General features: G+C 45.6%; 1 protein-coding gene across 1 annotated transcript in view; it reads right to left on the reverse strand.

The window, feature by feature from the left end:
* Positions 1 to 302: 302 nt before the first annotated feature.
* LOC130295859 (matrix metalloproteinase-18-like) overlaps positions 303 to 20153 on the reverse strand; it is a 32920-nt gene continuing 13069 nt past the window's right edge. The window contains exons 2-8 of the mRNA XM_056547103.1: positions 15790 to 15940; positions 13153 to 13334; positions 11012 to 11246; positions 8203 to 8577; positions 6766 to 6932; positions 5664 to 5835; positions 303 to 828 (exon numbers count right to left, since the gene is read on the reverse strand). Of these exons, the coding sequence (XP_056403078.1) occupies positions 581 to 828; positions 5664 to 5835; positions 6766 to 6932; positions 8203 to 8577; positions 11012 to 11246; positions 13153 to 13334; positions 15790 to 15940 (1530 nt within the window). The 3' untranslated portion in view covers positions 303 to 580. The remainder of the gene's footprint in view (positions 829 to 5663; positions 5836 to 6765; positions 6933 to 8202; positions 8578 to 11011; positions 11247 to 13152; positions 13335 to 15789; positions 15941 to 20153) is intronic.

Raw genomic sequence — 20153 nt, forward strand, 5'->3', positions numbered from 1 at the left:
CCTAGACATCTTATCCCCTTATCCAAAGCATAGGGGATAAGATGTCTGATCGCGGGGATCCAGCCTCCTGGCGTTTGTTTAGAGCATCAGGTGCAGTGCTGGAGGCTCGTGACCTCACGGCCGCGCCCCCTCAATTCAAGACTATGGGAGGGGGTGTGACAGCCATCATGCCCCCTCCCATAGACTTGCAATGAGGGGGCATGGCCGTGACGTCACAAGCCACCGCCCCGCATCGCCAGTCGGCACAGAGATAAATGGTAGGACCCCCGCGATCAGACATCTTATCCCCTATCCTTTGGATAAGGGGATAAGATGTCTAGGGGTGAAGTACCCCTTTGACTTAAAATAGAATTGAAGCTGAATACTGGTGCGGAATTATACAGGTGTGAACATACTCTTAGGGATAGCCAGGCACAACGTGGAAACAACGTAGCAGGCAAAAACAAAACAAAATGTAGCTCGTCTTTCTCTTAGGATGAGATATATGCATAGTATCATTGCTATTATAAAGATTGTATCATACAAATCAGCAGTAAATGAATATCAGCAGATCATGACCATTACAGCACATGCGCTTGCATTATTTAGTAGTTTCGCACGCGATCAGCTGATTTAGATCTTTGGCCTGGTGAATGTTGCCATAGACCCGATTATGTGAGTAAGATAGCAGGAGAATCTTCTGGAACTTCTTTTTTCCAATAAGGAACATCTCATTCTTCCAGCTGAGGGCAGCAGTGATCGGAAGCTTCACCCCAATCCAGTCTTCTTGTAACATTTGCGGGCTTGAGCTGTTGCCGGCAACCGGGTCATAAAGATAGAATCTTTTACCTAAATAAAAAAAATGATAGTTGGTGGTTAAAGACTTACAGTATTTTATTTTTATAAATTTCCAAACTTCACTTGCAATACTACATTACTGAGGTATTCGAGTGTCTTGGTTTGCAAAGGGCTCCATATTACTGTTGCGGGGGCAGGATGCACGTTCAGACTCCCAGCAGCTCTGTAGCCCATTGCTAATCTTGCTGATCAGTCTACAGGTTTGTCAGGAGTCCCATGCATGTCTATGGGACTTCCAGGACTTTTGTAGACTACTCCCTCTAGCAATGGGCTATTGATTTTCTGGAGTTTAACATGCATCCTGCCGCCACTAACGCATTATAGTTACCCTTTATCATTTCAAGATAGTCAGGAAATTATAGGGAATCTGTCAGCAGTTAAAATCTCTATACAGAGGTCAAAGAGCAGAATGCAGTGATACTTTGGGTTTTGACCATTATAAAGCATCTTCTGACGTACCGCAGCCACTATGACAAGTTTCCAGGAGGTGGTCTCTTTACATTAGGTGCCTAGGACTCTCTGTATTAAAGGAGCACTCTGGCAAAAATTAACTTATCCCTTATCCACAGGATAGGTGATAAGTACCTGACTCTGGGGGGGGGTCCGAATCTGCAGAAGGTAAACTAACGGATCCAAGGGAACAGAGACCCCCAAGACATCATGAATTAGACGCCCCTCCAACCTCCAGTAATCCACAATAAGTGGATAAGACCAAAAGATGTGAAAGACAGTTCCAAGACCCACTCCACAATTCCAACACTGAGGGGGAATACTAGGATTAAAGGGGTACTCTGCTGCTCAGCGTTTTGAACAAACTGTTCCAAATGCTTCGAGCTGGCGCCGGCAGCTCGTGATGTCATAGCCCCACCCCCTCAATGCAAGTCTATGGGAGGGGGCATGAAAGATTAACCTTATAGCCAGAAACACCACCATAATAATGTAAAACCCTATAGAGGTTAGGGAGAAAAGTTAAAGGACGTGTAAGGGTAAGCAGAACATCATCTTCAAAAAGACAGATTTTGAATTCCCTATCATGCAAGGCTATTCCAGAGATGTCCAGGTCCCCCCGATTCATGGCAGCAAGAGGTTCAATACACAAAGCAAACATCAGGAGGGACAATGGACACTGCCTAGTAACATTAAACAGGGGAAAAGTTGGAGAAGTAGCGCGAGGGAGCTTAAGAGAAGCAGTAGGAGAGGAGTAGAGACCCCGCAGTGCAGTGAGAAAGTTATCCGTGTTGCCAAATTTCTGAAGAGTAGCAAATAAGAAAGGCCAACCCAGCCTATCAAAGGCCTTCTCCGCATCTAAACTAAGAACCACAGCCTTTTCTGAATGCCGATTGACCAGATCAATCAGATCGAACACCCGTCTCGTATTGTCACCTCCTTGATGACAGGGAATAAAGCCAACCTAGTCCTTATGGACAAGAGATGGGAAGAAACAACAGAGATGGGCCACCAATACCTTGGAAAACAATTTCAGATCGGAGTTAAGCAGTGCTATGGGTCTATAACTGGAGCAGTCATGTGGGTCATTGCCCTGCTTGGGTATAAGAGTGATTAAGGAATGCATAAAAGACTGTGGGATCCCCCAGAAAAGAGTTAAAGAGAGGGACTAGCTTAGGAAGAAGTAAAGCAGAATAAGTCTTGTAATACAAATAGGTGAAACCGTCCGGTCCGGGGGAGCACCCCGCAGGAAGAGATTTGAGAAGCTCAGACAGTTCCTCAAGCATGATCAGAGCATTCAAAGTTGCTCGGTCAGAGGCTGAGAAGGTCGGAAGGTGACACTGCGAGAGAAAAGAATCAAAAGCAGCATCACGCTCCACCGGGTCTGATTGACGTTGGGAAGGAAGGGAATAGAGCTTAGAGTAGTAATCCAGGAAGAGACGAGATATAGCATCAGGGTGATAGTGGAGAGTAGCAGAAGAGTCCTTCAGGGCCGAGGGTGACTGGGCCGCAGCACTTTTACGGAGACATCTGGCTAACATAGTGTGAGTCTTATTCCCCTTCTCATAAAATCTTTGCTTAGCATAGAAAAGCTGACACAACTCTATGAAGTGTAAACTCCCCTAATTGGGCACGTGCCGCAACCAGTCTCCTCAACACCGAAAGAGAAGGGGAGGTCAATAGGGAAGCCTCAAGCCCAGCAATTTGAGTACACAACACCCGGGAGCGAGCCATGGCATCTCGCTTCAATCAAGAACCCATGGCTATGCAGTGTCCCCGAATCACAGATTTATGAGAGAAGGAGAGCAAGACCGGACTATGTGGTCTGACCAAGAAATAGGGTCTATAGAAGCATCAGAAAGCATACAAACCATAGGTAAATTGCCAAAGAAGTAGTCAATGCGTGTGTGTGTAGTTTATGAGAATGGGAATAAAAAGTGAAGGATTTATCAATAGGGTGGTTAATCCGCCAAAGAACATAGTGAGAAGAGAAGCTGATAAGACTTCGAAACAGAGAGGCTAGGCATAATTGGACAGTAGAAGGAGGGCAAGCAAGAGGAGAGTGGCGGTACATCAAGAGAGAGAAAATAAGATTAAAATTGACCCCTAAAAGCCATGCGGAAGAAGGTTACTTATGAAGTCTGGCAAGGACTTTATGCAAAAAGTGGATTTGGGGGGAGTTGGGGGCATAGATATTACAGAGAAGAGGCTTACCACCCAGAGAATCCTCAACAATAACATAGCGCAGTAGGGGGTCAGTGTAAGAGGAGTAAACCTGAAGGGGACAGGGCTGAGAGATCACAATAGCTACACCTGCAACTTTCCTACCAGAAGAAGTGAAAAAAGTCTGGGGATAAAGGTGGAGGAGGAATTGAAAAGTGCCTGAATGGTCGAAGTGTGTCTCCTGAAGAAAGACAATATCAGCCCGATGTGCAACCAACTCCCGTTGGAGTTAAGACCCTTCTGGGCAGGCAGGAAACGGGTGGTCCAGGTTTTCTGTGGAGGGATACTGTGGCTGTCGGTCCGTCCGCGCTGCCACTGAGTCACCTGATCTGGCAGGGGACATGTTTGTAGGAGGCAGCAGTTGCGGAGCACGGCTTGGGTCTCTGAGAGCTGCTGCAGGAGGAGACCGTCGGGAGAGACTGCCGTCAGCCGCCGGGGGACACTGCAGAGCAGTAGCTATGCGATCCCCGCCAGGGAAGGAGGAGGAGTTCATGAAGTGGGATCCGGCTGCTGGGCCTGCAATGGCGGGTGGGCCTCCTGCGGCCTGTGAAGAGAGGGGCCGTAGATAGCGCTGGATACCCCCAGGTGAGGCAGGAGGGTACAGGAGGGTAGAGGAGCGCCGGGGAGTCCTGCGGGAGGTTCTCCCAATGAAGTGCTGGACTGTTACAGCTTATGAAAGCCAACAGAATGCCTCACAGGACATGATCTCACCTCTCAGGTGGCCATCTTCGTTGGCGCCTCGCTATACCCCTCGGCTCCATTCATTTCTATGGGAACGCTGATGATCCCCGAAAGTTGTACTCAGGTCTTTTCAGCGCTCCCATAGGAATCGTTTACAGACTCTCCTTAGAAGCCAAGTTGTAATACCACACACAACCTGAGGACAAGGTGCTGTTTATTTTTCTTTCTTTTTTTAATAAAGATACTAGCTCTATTTTTTTCTGTTTCTGGATAATCCCTTTAGAGGTTGAGAATTTTACTTGCTGTTAAAATTCTCAACCTTTATATGTTTTTAATGTAATTGAAAAAATGGCCACTAGATGGCTCTGTTCTGTTCCCTGCCACAAGTCAAATAGTTAGTTTGGTCTCCTCCCAGCCTGGCAGGAGACCAAACTCAGGAAGTGCGTGCGGTACATGGCGAGGCACAGCTCTCACAGGCTTCAGTGACTGCGTGCCTGCTGGGGAACACCCACTTTCTCCTGCCGAGAGCTCACACAATGTGAGCAAGGGGAAAGGTATGATACACAGCTTTTTAAAGCTCGGAAAGTGTTTTTTATGGGCACGAGGAGTATTAGGAGTAGTTAGGGAGTATAATCTGAGTTAGTTTAGAAAAATGGTTTGATGACAGATACTCTTTAATGCTGTCTCCTACCCTTCTAAAATAGTTGTCCACAATGTTAAAAGGGTTCCCGGCTGCAAGGATCTCCTTCTGGGAAGACTCTGGATAAGTTTCATTCTGTGGGGGGCACTTGGCAGAAGTGTTTATTTCCTCAGCAGTGGGACTTCAGGAAACATTACATACTGGTTCTGCTGAATCAACCAGAGAGAAGGACAATCTTTGTAGCCACTTTCCTTTTTGGCTAAGAATGCATTCACATTACGTTTGTTACATACAGGGACCGGATCTGACTGGGAGTTGCGAAAACTGGGTGCTCCAGTATCCCAGCCGGACTCGGCCGGATTTCATTCATTTCAATAAGCCGACCGGAGTCAGATAGTGACTCCGTTAGGCTCAATTTTGCCCCGTATCCGGTTTTGTGACTGTACTGAAAACCGTAGTATACCACGTTTTTTAATCCGGTCACAAAGCAGGATACAGGGCAAAAATGAGCCTAACGGAGTCACTATCTGACTCCGGTCGGCTTATTCAAATTAATGAGAACTGGGATACTGGAGCGCCCAGTTTTCCCATGTCCCCGCCGGATCTGGTCCCGTATGTAACGTACGTAATGTGAATACAGCTTAATCCAGATTCCATAACAGGGTATTAAAAAATATATATATATAAAAAAAATTACATACATTTCCCTGTATGCTTGTGGTCCTCCAGAGCTGAAAGCCACACTTCAGCAGAGGAGAAGCCGACACAAATAGGTCTTATATTACAGACAGAACCACCGACAGTTTTCCTGTTACAATAAAATCAGACACCTCACCTTTAATAAAGAAAATCCTCTCCTCCCGAATAACTTTGTTTCCCTTTGCCACAATGGCCGGCTGGGTGAATGCAGCATCAACACTATTAGGAACACCCGGAAAACCTTCTTTAATCAGCTTGGGATAGCCAGGCTCTATTTTATCATTGTCATATTTCCAGTACTTATTTCCCTGTGAAAAAAACAAACAAAAAAAAATAAAAATGATAATTAAAAATTTGAATTAAACTCCTTATCCTAAACAGATTTTGCTTCAGGGCCCAGAAGCTTCAGGTTACAGCAGAGATTCCTATAGAAGTGGATCAGATGTGTTGGGATTTTCGATGATCAACCTGGTCATGTAGATTAGTGGTCTCCAAACCGTGGACCTCCAGAGGTTGTAAAACACCCAGACCCCCGACCGATCAATACTTTATTTATTTATTTTTTAAATAACAGTTACCATTAAAATAAAATAAATGGTAAATAAATAAATAAAATGACTGTGGAAGAATTCATGAAATGGTTAATTATTTTCCAGATATATGGTAACTCACTGCCTGAACAAATATGGACACTACCTCCCTGTACGGTCTTCTATAGGCTCAAGGTTGTTGTCCTGTTATCTGATAACTTGCATAATGGGTTCAGAGGATAAATGTGCTAATACTAGACAACACTATGGTAATACGCACAGCTGGCGGTGACATTGCTGTCAGCAAAACGTAGCAAGAAGGTAACAAAGAGAAGGTAAGCGCGACACTCACCACTCGTGGATAGCTTCATGTACTTTATTAGAAACGGTGCAATGACTTACAAGCAGCAGGGAACTAGGACAGACAGAAGGGGCTGTATATCTGTCCGTAGCTCCGCCTATTACTTTGTACATCCGCTAAGGGACCATCCGCCATTTTGCCATCAGCTGTGGCCGGTGATCTGGCTCATTTCTGAGCAGGATCACAGAACATATGTGACGGCACCCTGACTCCCCTAAAAGTTGTCTTCTGACAGATTTATATGATTTTGCACTATATTTATAACATGAACAGTGAACCCAAGAGTTTCAAAAAGTATGATGAGGTAGAAGGATACCAGAGAATGACTGAAATACAGTGTATTATACCTTGAAAAAGAAGATCTTCCCATCTTGATCTGCTGTTGGGTTTTGCATTCGAATTGTTGCGTCGATCGATGCTGGAAGCTCTTTCCACTTTGTAGAGATCAGTTGTGGGTGTTTCTTCTTAGGAGTCAATGGTAGCTTTCCACGGCTAAGATCCCAGAAATATTCACCTATAAATTATGAAGAGTCATATTAAACACATCCACTATTGTAAGTATTATTGCAAGAAAAAGCTGCGTTCACACTTCGTTTTTACATTACGGGTGCTGGATCCGGTCGAAGGAGGGGCAAACTGGGCTCTCCCGTACCCCAGCCGGACCAGCGCTGAACTCCATTCACTTTAATGAGCCGACCTGAGTCAAACGGTGACTCCAGTTGGCTCATTTTTGATCCGTATCCGGTTTTGTATACTACAGTTTTAGGTCCGGTCACGAAACCGCATACGGGTCAAAAATGAGCCGACCGGAGTCCCTGTTTGACTCAGGTCGGCTCATTAACATGAATGGATTTCAGCGCTGGTCCGGCTGGGGTACGGGAGAGCACGGTTTGCCCCTCCCCCAGCCGGATCCGGCACCTGTAATGTGAAAATGAAGTGTGAATGCAGCCTAAGCTGGTTTATGATTAGATCAATGTTGCGGGTTGGTCCAGTCATGATTCAGCTTAGAAGATATTCAGGAGACGAGAGCTGCCTGGTTCGGAGGGATTTCATTCTGGACATGGCAGAGCAGCCTGCGCTATAAGTGAAAACATGACGCTGTGGAAGAGAAACTAAGCAAAAAAAATGTTTTTAAAGCCTATGGTACAATGCTAAAATAAAAATAAATTGCATTCAAAGGTGTCCATAGTATTTAAAGGGAATGTGTCACCATTTTTAATAAATAAAATTGTTCTATCAAGATAAAGCATTTCATTTATGTATTTAGTTTTAGGACAAAGTAGTTTAAATGTTATTTATTGATAAAGTGGGTACTGGAGGCGGCCATTACTGTAGCCTCTTTGTGGTGTGTCACTTCACAACACCTACACAGATGCTGCCGTTGCGCCGTGTCTGCGGGGGGTGCGGCCCATAGACTGGTTTGAGTGGCATTGGGGCCGCTCTGCCAGTGGGTCATTTTCCCCCCCCGTGGGCACTGGTGTCGCGGCGGTGGTGGTCGCCGCCCGGTGCTATGCCATTTTATGCTAGGGACCCACTCTAAATAGGTGGCCTTGACGTGGCGAGTGGGCTTGTACTTTTTGATCAAAAATGTATACTAACAACCTGTTAGTCTTTGTAATTATGCTGAGAAGCAATCAGATCATTATACAAGATTGTAGATGTGCGACCATGTCTGTTTTCTACCCGAATTCACACTGTAATTTACAAATCTGTTTCACTTTTTGGCACCAGTTGATTAAAAAAAAATTGTTTTCCATCGGAGTACCCCCTTTAAGCACACTTACCTTTAAATACGTAAATAGAGCCATCTTTAGTAGATACAAATGTGTCGATTGGGTCGTCACTACATAACCTGACTATAGACTGCTTTCTAGGATTTCTCTCTTCTTCGGTCACTTTGGCAGAGGTAACGTTCTTGTTCCCTGCGCTGGGTGTCAAAGCTTTCGATCCTCCTGATAGGACGGCAGATGACGTTTCATTAGTCTTCACTGAAGGTTTTCCATACAGAGCTTGGATGGAGTCTATATCATCCTGGTGAAGCCTGAATAATGGATTGTAGCCCTTGTAAGTTGGGGCCATCAGAGCTCCAGGAATGGTGGAGTGATCTAGTCCCAGGGAATGTCCGAGCTCATGGGCAGCCGCTTGCAGAAGGTTGACTCCTAAAAGAACATAGAAATGAAAACGTGAATGACTTCTCGATACAATACTAAAAAAATCAGGTGTTGGCCTTACCATTTCCCTTGTCAAAGTGGTGTGAGCCTACTTGGTCTTTATGGTTTATTTATGGTGGTCATTCTGTGCATTATGGGCATAAATAGTGTGTTTACTATGTAGAGGTAACGCCCAGTTGTCAAATTAGTTAATTAATTTAGTTAATTACTTTAATATAGAGGGTAAAAATGTCACATGCCATTCCAAAAATATAAGTTCTAATTTGACTAATGGGTTCCATGTTTTGGTCAGGTTGTGATCCAAAAGTTTGGTGCAACATTAAAGGGGTATTCCAGCTTTATACATCTTATCCCCTATCCAAAGGATAGGGGATAAGATGTATGATCACAGGGGTCCCGCCGCTGGGGACCCTCGCGATCTCGGTGCAGCTCCCGGCACGTTACGTCAGGGACGGGGACGTTACGTCAGGCCCACACCCTCTAGTGAAGTCATGCCATTCCCCCTCCATTCATGTCTATGGGAGGGGGCGTGACGGCCGTCACGCCCCCTCCCATAGACATGAATGGAGGGGCGTGGCCGTGACGTCAAGTCCCCGTCTCGGAGGCAGCGCCCAGCACAGAATGGCGGGGGCGGCACCGAGATCGCGGGAGTCCCCAGCGGCGGGACCCCTGCGATCATACATCTTATAAGATAAGATGTATAAAGCCGGAATACCCCTTTAAGTGGCAAAAAAAAAGACAGATTGCCCCAACATTAACTTGGAAAACTGTCAAAAGAGCCGTGTTCACACCATTTTCTCTTTCCCACAAATGTACTACGTGTTCACATGCTAAATGGGCAATTTACCGCAAGTTGGGAATAATCTGACCCCAAAAAAAAAAAAGTGCAAAAATTTTTTCAAACAAAACCATTTGTACACTGCCAATGTGGACTTCACCTAAATAATTTAGGATTTACGGTGATAAAGGTATTAAGTGAAATTTAGGATTTCAACATAAACTGTTTATATTGTTTTTAAACAATATTTTTTCTTATTTATTAATTTTTTATGTATAATGTTTTGGGGTACTTGGAAATTTTCATGTAGTTCTTGTCGCACTGCGCTAAATAAACAAAAGACCAGCGTGCACCACAAATTACCGACTAATGTGCCAAACTGGGAAATCAGTAGGATACAAAAATAAATAAGAAAAACAACACGGGGCAATTCCCCCCCCCCCCCAGTTTCTTTAACATAATTTAAACAGCAATAAGATAGAGGGACAGGCAGATTCTTTCTCAGATCAAAAGATATGAGAAAGAAAGATAGATAGATATGAGATAGATAGTTAGATAGATAGATATGAGATAGATAGATAGATAGATATGAGATAGATAGATAGATAGATAGATATGAGATAGATAGATATGAGATGGATAGATATGAGATAGATAGATAGATATGAGATGGATAGATATGAGATAGATAGATAGATATGAGATGGATAGATAGATATGAGATAGATAGATAGATATGAGATAGATAGATATGAGAGAGAGAGAGATAGATATGAGATAGATAGATATATATGAGATAGATAGATATGAGATAGATAGATAGATAGATGGCCCAGTACGGGAGGTGTTACCCCGTACCCTTGCTGCCCTGTCAGGAAGCCTCTCTGCAGTGTCCCCTGGGCCCCTTACATATGTTTTGCCATTTATTATGCTGTAAAGTGTGTAAAGAAGTGTTATAACTTTAAGAAATGTTCCCATGTGATCTTTAGTTGTCATGTGAGTTGTCATGTGGTTGTTACCCAGGAGGTATCAGTGATCAGGTGACTCAAGGGTGACCAATAGGATCCCACCAGAGTCTCCCCCATAAAAGCCCTGGGAGGAGTCTCTTCTCTCTCTTTCTGCTAAGCCGAGGTCCAGTGCAGTCGAGTCCAGTCTGCAGCCACAAGCTACAAATAAGCTACAATCTCAGTATTGTCAGTCACAGTCATCTAGTGTCTAGTCAACGTGGCCTGCACTAAATTGTCCAAAACCACTGCAAGTCCCAGCAAGCCCTTAAGGTTTCTGAAGTCACTCAGTTAAGCTACCGTTGTCCGTAACTTGGCATCGGAGTCATTATTGCCCCAGTGCCTAGCCCAGGATCCAGCGGTATACCTTTGGGTGGTATTGTGGATAAACCACGCCCTGGCATCATGAATACAAGGGGTTAATGCCATCTGCTCCTAGGCTAATTCCATCTGCCCTGCATCACACCCCGTTACCACAGATAGATATGAGATAGATAGATACAGTATGAGATAGTTAGATAGGAGATAGATAGATATATAGATATGAGATAGATAGATATGAGATCGATAGATATGAGATAGATATTATGAGATATAGATATTAGATAGATATGAGATAGATAGATAATAGATAATTCACCTTTCTTTTCCTTAATTGACCACTTCTCATCATTATCGAGGTGTAAGTCTCCATCAATGGGTTTCTTGGATTTTCTGAATGGGGGCAGGAAGGCATGGCCGAGTACACGACCTGGGCCATCGAAGGCATTCCTCTGCCCATCATTGTGAAGTCCAGACACAAAGAACATATCAATGTCAGCCGTCTGATTGGCTCCCACTTCAATAAATTTTAGAGTTGTTACGCTCTCCCAGACCTGAAAACAAGAAGCAATAACAGTGAAACCTTGTCTGAATGTGTGATCCTTCGCTCCCCTGACATCTGCCATGGGTGGGGGAATCGGGGCTCCCATAAACATTAGATGGTCAGCCAGTCCTGCCAATAACAGCAGGTTCGCCTGAGATTAATCTGTATCCACAGCTTTAGGGTACACATCGGCCTTTCATACCACCACTGTCTGTGCCACCAGGTGGACTATATGGCCACTCAGAGCAGGTTGCCATTACGCTGTGGAGTGTAGAAGAAGTGTTGTGTGCTTGAAGCTGTTGATGGATCTGCTATTCCACCTTCAAGAGGACCTGCTACTATTTTCAGCCCTTTGACAAACATGCTTTATCTATATAAATAATACAAGTAGAATCTTGTAGAAATGGAAAATGCAGCAGGGGCTGCACGGAGATCGCGGTGGGTCCCAGAGGCAGCCCCCTCCCATGATCAGATATCTTATCCACTATCCTTTGGATAGGGGATAAGATGGATTTGGCAGGAATACCCCTTTAAATAATTTGGATCAGCGTTTTCCAGACCTCTGGCTGTCCGGGCATGCTGGTAGTTGTAGTTTTGAAACAGATGGAGAGCCGCAGGTTGGGGAACACCAAATAAGACCCATTTAATACCGTATATACTCGAGTATAAGCCGACCCGAATATAAGCCGAGGCCCCTAATTTTACCCCAAAATCCCAGGAAAAGTTATTGACTCGAGTATAAGCCTAGGGTGGGAAATACATCATCCTCCCTGTCATCAACACCCTCATCATCATCATCATCATCATCATCATCATCACCACCACCTGTCATCATCACCCTCGTCATCATGCCCCCTTCATCATCCCCTTGTCATCATGCCACACCCTCCCTTCATCATCCCCTTGTCATCATCCCACAAAACCCCCCTTCATCATCCCTTTGTCATCATCCCACACACCCCCTTCATCATCACCACGTCATCAGCCCCCCCCCCCCCTTCATCATCATCACCGCTTGTCAATGTCTGATACAGTGGTCTTCAACCTGCGGACCTCCAGAGGTTTCAAAACTACAACTCCCAGCAAGCCCGGGCAGCCATCGGCCATCGGCTGTCCGGGCTTGCTGGGAGTTGTAGTTTTGAAACCTCTGGAGGTCCGCAGGTTGAAGACCACTGCGGCCTTCGACATCATCCAGCCCCCCCCCCCCCCCACCCTCTTACCCCCTTTAGTTCTGTACTCACCTTACTGTACTCGCGCTTCAGGCCCGGAATAGAGGCGTTGCCTTGACAACGACGCAGAGGTAATGAACGTACCTCTGCGTCGTCGTCAAGGTAACGTGACTATTCCGGGGCCGGGCCCGAAGCGCGGAGAAGAGGTCCCCCGGTGAAGATGACAGCCTGGAACCACTATCCCACCGGACGACCTCCCCACCGGACAGTCCTGCAGCACCGGACCAGCGCACCCTAACGTCCCGCCGAGCGGAGGTGAGTACAGAACTAAAGGGGGTAAGAGGGTGGGGGTGAGAGAGGGCTGGATGATGTCGAAGGCCGCAGTGGTCTTCAACCTGCGGACCTCCAGAGGTTTCAAAACTACAACTCCCAGCAAGCCCGGATTGCTGGAAGTTGTAGTTTTGAAACATCTGGCGGTCCGCAGGTTGAAGACCACTGAGGGCAGAGAGTTCACTCGAGTATAAGCCGAGGGGGGTGTTTTCAGCACGAAAAATCGTGCTGAAAAACTCGGCTTATACTCGAGTATATACGGTAAGATCCATCAGCAGCCTGTAAGACAAACAACTTGAGAAGGCAACTAAACAAAGTAACGAAGATCTAAACCCAAGATTCCGGCTTCTATACGTGATGGTTATATAAGCCTCGGCTCTTTCACCGCAGTCTGGTGATATCGTAGCTAGGTTGTACCTTCAGGGCTTTGACTAACTCTTCTCGGACAGACTTGTCTGGTAGCAGGGAAGTGGTGTTAATTATTTTATATGTTAAAAGGGGTTTAGTCCACTTGGAGCCCACATTATAGGACATGCGCTGTTCGTGTTTGCCACAACGGGGAAGCTTCATGGCATCACTGGTTTCGTCGTCCAGTCTACCTGTAGAAAGCAAAGGAAAAAGAGTTCAGTAGACTATATATATTTCTACAGCAGTGTTTCTAAATCAGGGTGCCTCCAGCTGATGCAAAACTAATAATTCACTGTTGTATAGTGAAACAATGTATATTGAGTTCTGGGGAGAAGAGTTGAGAACAGAGGGGCCCCAGCAGCCAAGGCATTGGATGGATAGCCTCTGGCAGCCCAATCCGTGAATCTGTGTATATTGATATGTATATTGTTGTCTTGAGTGTCTTCAGAAAGCAGTTACAAAGTCAAATTAACCCCATATGTTTAAAGAGCATGTATGGACATTCACCATGCCACATGGACTCATCCTTATCTCCTTTTGTAATCCAGACCTGAGAAGGACATTGAGCATAAATGCCCCAGGAACTGTCACTAGGCCTCAGTGGCCACTTCAGTCCTCTGCCCTCCAGGACTGGGCATCAAGGACAACTTTAATTAAGAGGGGGAGTTTGTGGTTGCCCAGTACAAGAGGTGTTATCCCGTGCTCCTGCTGTCCTGTCGGGCAGCCTCCTTCAGTGTCCCCAGGGCCCCCTGCACTTGTTTCCCCATTGTAAATATGTTTTATCATGTAAAGTGTTATAAAATGTAATGTTGCTTTAAAAGTTATACCATGTGATATGGTACCAGGAGGTACCAGTGACCAGGTGATCCCAAGAGTGACTTATGGGCTCCCTGATAGTCTCCCCCATATAAGCCCTGGGTGGAGCTTCTCTCTCTTTGAGCTCTGCTCTTCTGCTAAGCTGAGGTCCAGTGCAGTCGCCTAGTGTGTGTCTCCAGAGTGTTGGAGACCTCAAAGTGAGGTCCTGCAGCCGCCATCAAGTCCAGTAAGCTAAAGTCACAGCTTTATGAGTAAAGTCAAGTCAGTCCCTGTCATCTGTCAAGTCAGCGTGGTCGGCATTCAATTGCCCAGTCCTACTACAAGTCCCAGCAAGCCCTTAAGGTCTCTGCATCTCTTGTCACCTCCTTGTCTACCCTCAGTAAAGCTACAGTTATCCATAACTTGGCGTCGGAGTCTTTATTGCCCCCGTGTCTAGCCCAGGATCCAGCAGTATACCTTCGGGTGGTTATAGGCTAAACCATGACCTGGCGTCACGAATACAAGGGGTAATGCCATCTGCCCCTAGGGTAACATCATCTGCCCTTCACCACGTGCGTAGAGACGTGATGGTGGCGACGGAGAGTGAGGATACCGGGCAGCAGAGACATTCCGGAGCGACGGGGACACCCCGGGGATGCGGCGATAGCGATGCAGGGCGACATCCAGGGCAGCGGTGACGGGTCCGGAGTGGCGGGAACACGTTAGTATTACCTCCTTTACTTTACATTGCACGGATCCCTCAACATACGATGGTTTCAACAAACGATGGTTCATTTGGAACGGATTACCATTGTATGTTGAGGGACCAATGTACTTGTTTCCCCCTGTTATAAAATATAATCATATTTATTATAAAATGTCTTGCTGCTTTAAAGGGTACCTCTCATCAAATAAACTTTTGATATATTATAGATTAATGAATGTTGAATAACTTTCCAATAGCATGTTAATGAAAAATATTCTTCTTTCGATTGTATTTTTCCCGATCAGTAATGTCAGCAAGCATTTCTGACTCATGCTGGAGTCCTAAACACTCAGAGCTGCCAGCCTGCTTTGTTCACAGCCAAACAGGCTGTGACCAAAGCAGGCTGGCAGCTCTGAGTGTTCTCCTTTGTGAACAAAGCAGACTGGCAGCTCGTAGTGTTTAGGACTCCAGCATGAGTCTGAAATGCTTGTTGCCAGGACTGGTAGGGAGACCCCTAGTGGTCATTTCTTCAAAGTGGAAAATTAAACAGAAAGAAGCATATTTTTTAATAACATGCAATTGTAAAGTTATTCTGCATACATTAATCTATAATATATCAAAAGTTTTTTTGATGAGAGGTACCCTTTAAGAGTTGTACCATGTGACTTGTCATGTGATTGTTACCCAGGAGGTATCAGTGACCAGGTGATCCCAGGGGTGACCAATGGGCTCCCTGCTAGTCTCCCCCATATAAGCCCTGGGTGGAGCTTCTCTCTTTCTTTGGAGATCAGTCTTTGCCAAGGCCCAGTGCAGTCGTGCCTAGTTTGTATGTCCAGGTATGTTGGAGACCTCAAAGTCCAGTCCTACAGCCACCATCATACAGTCATAGCTTTGTCAGTCCTTGTCATCTGTCAAGTCAGCGTGGCCTGCATTACATTATCCAGTCCTTATCACACCCCGGTACCACAGAAGTAGTTTACAAATATTTTCCCTTTCTGGCATCAGTTGATTAAAAAAAAAAAAGTTTTCCAGTGGAGTACCCCTTTAAAGCCTTTCTAAGGGGTGACCTCTCTATTAGCCAAACCCCAAAATTTCAGTTTTCACTGATGTTTTTGGTGGTCATCTCAGTAGCTTTTGCTGCTTACCGGTGACTTTTAGCCCATTCTGTCTTTGGAACCATTCCAGTCCACTGATGAACTCTTCTGGCAGCTGGTCCTCTGAGATAAAGGGACCATCAGGAACCACATACTCTGTGATGTTCTCATCAGGGAGGTAGCCAAACTCTATCAGGTATTCCTGGTGGGTGACAAAAGTGAGAAATCAAAGAATGTCCGCTCTTTAGTCTACTCAATGTATGAGGGGTCCCTCATTTCAAAACTAATAGCCCACCTTGATACAGTACACCAGTACTACAGATTCCCAACATTTATATCTACTCAAACAGTACCCAACCACAAACCATCAAAAAGTATTCTGACGTATGTGGTGACCATAGGCTGTAATAGAGCAAACATAGTCTGCTTGTGACTACCTATGGTCTTCTTTATGCTGCTGTACATTTTACTTAAAGGGATTCTCCACCCCTAGACATCTTATCCCCTATCCAAAGCATAGGGGATAAGAAGTCTGATTGCCCGCCGGTGTGCCGCCCACAATCTCTGTGCAGCAACAGACGGTCATTTAGAATGCTGGGTGCTGGCGGCGGGGGTCATGATGTCATGGCCACGCCCCTCATGCCACCACGCCCCTCAATGAAAGTCTATGGGAGGGGGCGTGGCTGCAAAATGTTCCAAACGCCGGAGCAGCAGAGTACCCCTTTAATAGATGCTTTTATAGAAAGGTGTAGAATGTATGCTGTAGATTTTGGAATCTGTATTTTTAGGCCAACAAACAAACAATTGCTGACCTTAAAATCTGGACCAAATATGAATTTGTGAGGTGGACTCATTTTAATTACATGACATCCATTGATCAATTAAATTACATATGATAAATTACATTTAAATTGCATTCCTAAAATTAAATGTTATCCCCTATGCACAGTATAGGGACTAACTAGCTGATCATAGGTGTCCAATCACTGGGATCCCCACCTATCCCAAAAACAGAGGTCCAACGTCCTCCTGAATGGAACATTCATCCATCCTCTAGGAGGCCGGTAAGTCACCTGAACGCATTTCAGGCACAAGATTGCCATAAATATTGTGAGGATTAAAGGCGATTTTCCATCTTGTCAAGTTTTCCCCAATCCAAACATGGGGATCCATTCATTCTCTATCGGAGTCATGGAGACAGCTCCCATAGTAAATGAATGCACTGGTGGCCCATATGCATGACCCTCCGCTCTATTATGATAAAAGACACTGGTCCACATTCTCAAGATCACGGGGGGGCACTAGTGTTCAGACCCCCCCCATCACAAGATAGTTACCCCTATCCTGTGAATAGGGGATAACTTTGCAAGCTGCACCTTCTCTGCGTGTCAGAGGTGCTGCTGAGCAAGTAGTCCTCCCCTGACAAGCAGAGAAGAAACTGCATAGGTGCTGTCAGTGTTTCACATGTTACATCCTATTATTAGTTTATTTGTGAGTGTAGAGCAATGGACATGACACAAATTTGGAATGTGAAGACTTTGTAGGAGGCTAAAGCACTTAAAAGAGTACCTGTCACCAACCTGCTGGGGGATCACTTCCGCCCCTTCATTGCTGCTTTCTCCCTGAGCGTAAAACAAATGCTGTGAAGAATAGAAGACCTCTCTGTGCAGCTATCAGTCAGCACAGCATTCTTCTTCGGGCTCCAGCGCTGCACTGAGCCTCGGCTGGCTCTCCGTAAGTGAGAGCTGTGCCTTGCTCACTTCCTGAGTTCGGACTCCTGCCAGGCCGGGAGGAGACCAAACTCACTGTATACAAGGGTGGGCCATTTATATGGATACACCTTAATAAAATGGGAATGGTTGGTGATATTAACTTCCTGTTTGTGGCACATTAGTATATGTGAAGGGGGGAAACTTTTCAAGATGGGTGGTGACCATGGCGGCCATTTTGAAGTTGGCCATTTTGAATCCAACTTTTGTTTTTTCAATAGGAAGAGGGTCATGTGAAACATCAAACTTATTAGGAATTTTACAAGAAAAACAATGATGTGCTTGGTTTTAACGTAACTTTATTCTTTCAAAAATGTGTTCAATGCCCATTGTGTTGGATCCATATAAATGGCCCACCCTGTATATTGCGGCAGCGCTACCTAGTGGACGTTTTTTTCAATCACAGTTTAAACATATTTCTGTGAATAATTTTAAAATAAAGTTAGTGGGAAAGTGTCTGAAAATTACACAAGGAACACTATATTACTAGTTTTACTTGTTGACAGGTACTCTTTAACTTGGGACCATTACATGAAGATTTGATCAATGGATATACAGTAAAGGAAGCGATAGGTACAAAGCAATATGACGGTAGTAAACTTTAACATTGCGAGAATGTATTTTGAAGGTATATTACATCACATTTCCCTGCGGCAGTACATACAGCACGAAGGCGCATACCCTCCAGTATAATGATAGGTGTAGAGGGTAGTTAGTGGGGAGGCAGGATGTGAAATGTCTTCCCTCCAGTCACATTCTTTCATATTTGGGGCCTTACTGTAATGGTATAATTACTGTTTGTGAAATAATAATCCATGCCCTGAAGTTACACATTCCTGACACCATATTGTAGCAGAGCTGGATGGGGGTGCAGTATAAGTACTGTAGAATACCTTTGCACTGCGGATGGGGGCATTATCCCTCTGAAACAGGCCAAATTATTAAGAAATGTCACAGCCATGAAGGGGTAGATGTTAAAGGGGTACTCCGCCTCTAGACATCTTATCCCCTATCCAAAGGATAGGGGATAAGATGTCCAATCGTGGGGATCCCGCCGCTGGGGACGCCCGCGATCTCTGTGCTACACCCAGCGTTCCTTCAGAGCATCGGGTTTAGCGCCGGAGGCTCGTGATGTCAAGGCCACGCCTCCTCAATGCAACTCTATGGGAGGAGGCCAGTTCTGATGCTCACGTGCCAGGTGTAGGTGCCTTTGGTGCTGGACAGTAGTCAGCATGGACAATCTGACAGATTTTTGACTACTTAGCCCATTACTCCACAAGCTGAGATTTCTTTCTAATATAGATTTCAGCAATAGCTCTTCTGGGAGATTTAAGCAGACAGACTTGTCTCCACGTTCCACCCACATCAATGGGCCATGGACACCTACGACTGGTTCACCAGTTATTCTTCCTTGGACCGCTTTTAGTAGGTTCTTACCATTAAGTATCATGAAGAAAAACATCTCCTATTCGAAGGATAGGGGATAAGTTTAAGATTGTGGGGGTCCGAGCACTGGGGCCCACTGCGATTTCCTGTTTGGAGCCCCGATTCTGAAGCACAGGAGCGCATCACGACCTTGGCATGCCCCCTCCATGAAGCTCTATGGGAGAGCCGAAGATTGCCAAACGGCTCTCCCAAAGAGATTTATATGGAGGGGGTGTGGGGATAAGTTTTTCTTCATGATACTTATCCTTTAAGTAGGCACCACAGACATCCGGTGCACAGAGCGAACTTCAAACTGTCGCGAACATCGCACAGAGCAAACTTCGCACAGCCACGCCCCCTCTATGTAAGTCTATGGAAAGGGCCCTCGTTTAGAGAGTGTCGTGTGCAGCGCCGGAGGCTCGTGACATCAAGGGCCACGCCCTCTCCCATTGAGGGGGCATGGCCCTTGACGTCACGAGCCTCCGGCGCTGCTAAACGAATGCCGGGTGCAGCAGGGAGATCACAGGGCAGGACCCCCACGATCAGACACCTTATCCCCTATCCAAAGGATAGGAAGGAAGATGTCTAGGGGCGGAGTACCCCTTTAAGTCTGACGTGTCGACCCCCGGCAATCGGGAAATTCAGTGCCAGAGTACCCCTTTAAGTACAACATATTCCAAATGTTTTGGTCAAAATGACCTTCATCAGGTTTCTTCACTCGATAGAGGACACTGATTTGTATGTACATTTATATATAGACTATAGACCAGGGCTCAAGTCCTGCAGGAACGTGTGGGAACCAAGTTCCTACACTTTTCTCACAGCAGGGACACCATTCCCATTAGCAGGAATCCTGCAGGACCAGTCCTTGAGTGGAAATCTTGGGTGAGTTCCCAGGACTTGACCCCTGCTATAGATCCTAGGGAAACTTTCTGCCTTATCTCAGCCAATTAAGACAAATGAATCTCTGGTTCTTGAGTGTGGACTTCTACCTCCTCAATATGTCTGATATACGTTTCATATGTTCTTATTCCAAAACATTAAATTCTTACCGCTGCAAGATTGAATTTCTCAGAAGTCATCTGGGGCGCGGCCTCTGGTTTCTTTCCACGAGGCTCCAACACGGAATATACATTGATTTCTGCAGAGGAGACGTTAGCGGAAGCTTCATCTTTTACTTCATCAAAAATTGGTCTGAATGACCCGAGAGGCAAGATGACC

This window comes from Hyla sarda, chromosome 11 (genome assembly GCF_029499605.1).
Source record: "Hyla sarda isolate aHylSar1 chromosome 11, aHylSar1.hap1, whole genome shotgun sequence".
Lineage (NCBI taxonomy): Eukaryota > Metazoa > Chordata > Amphibia > Anura > Hylidae > Hyla > Hyla sarda.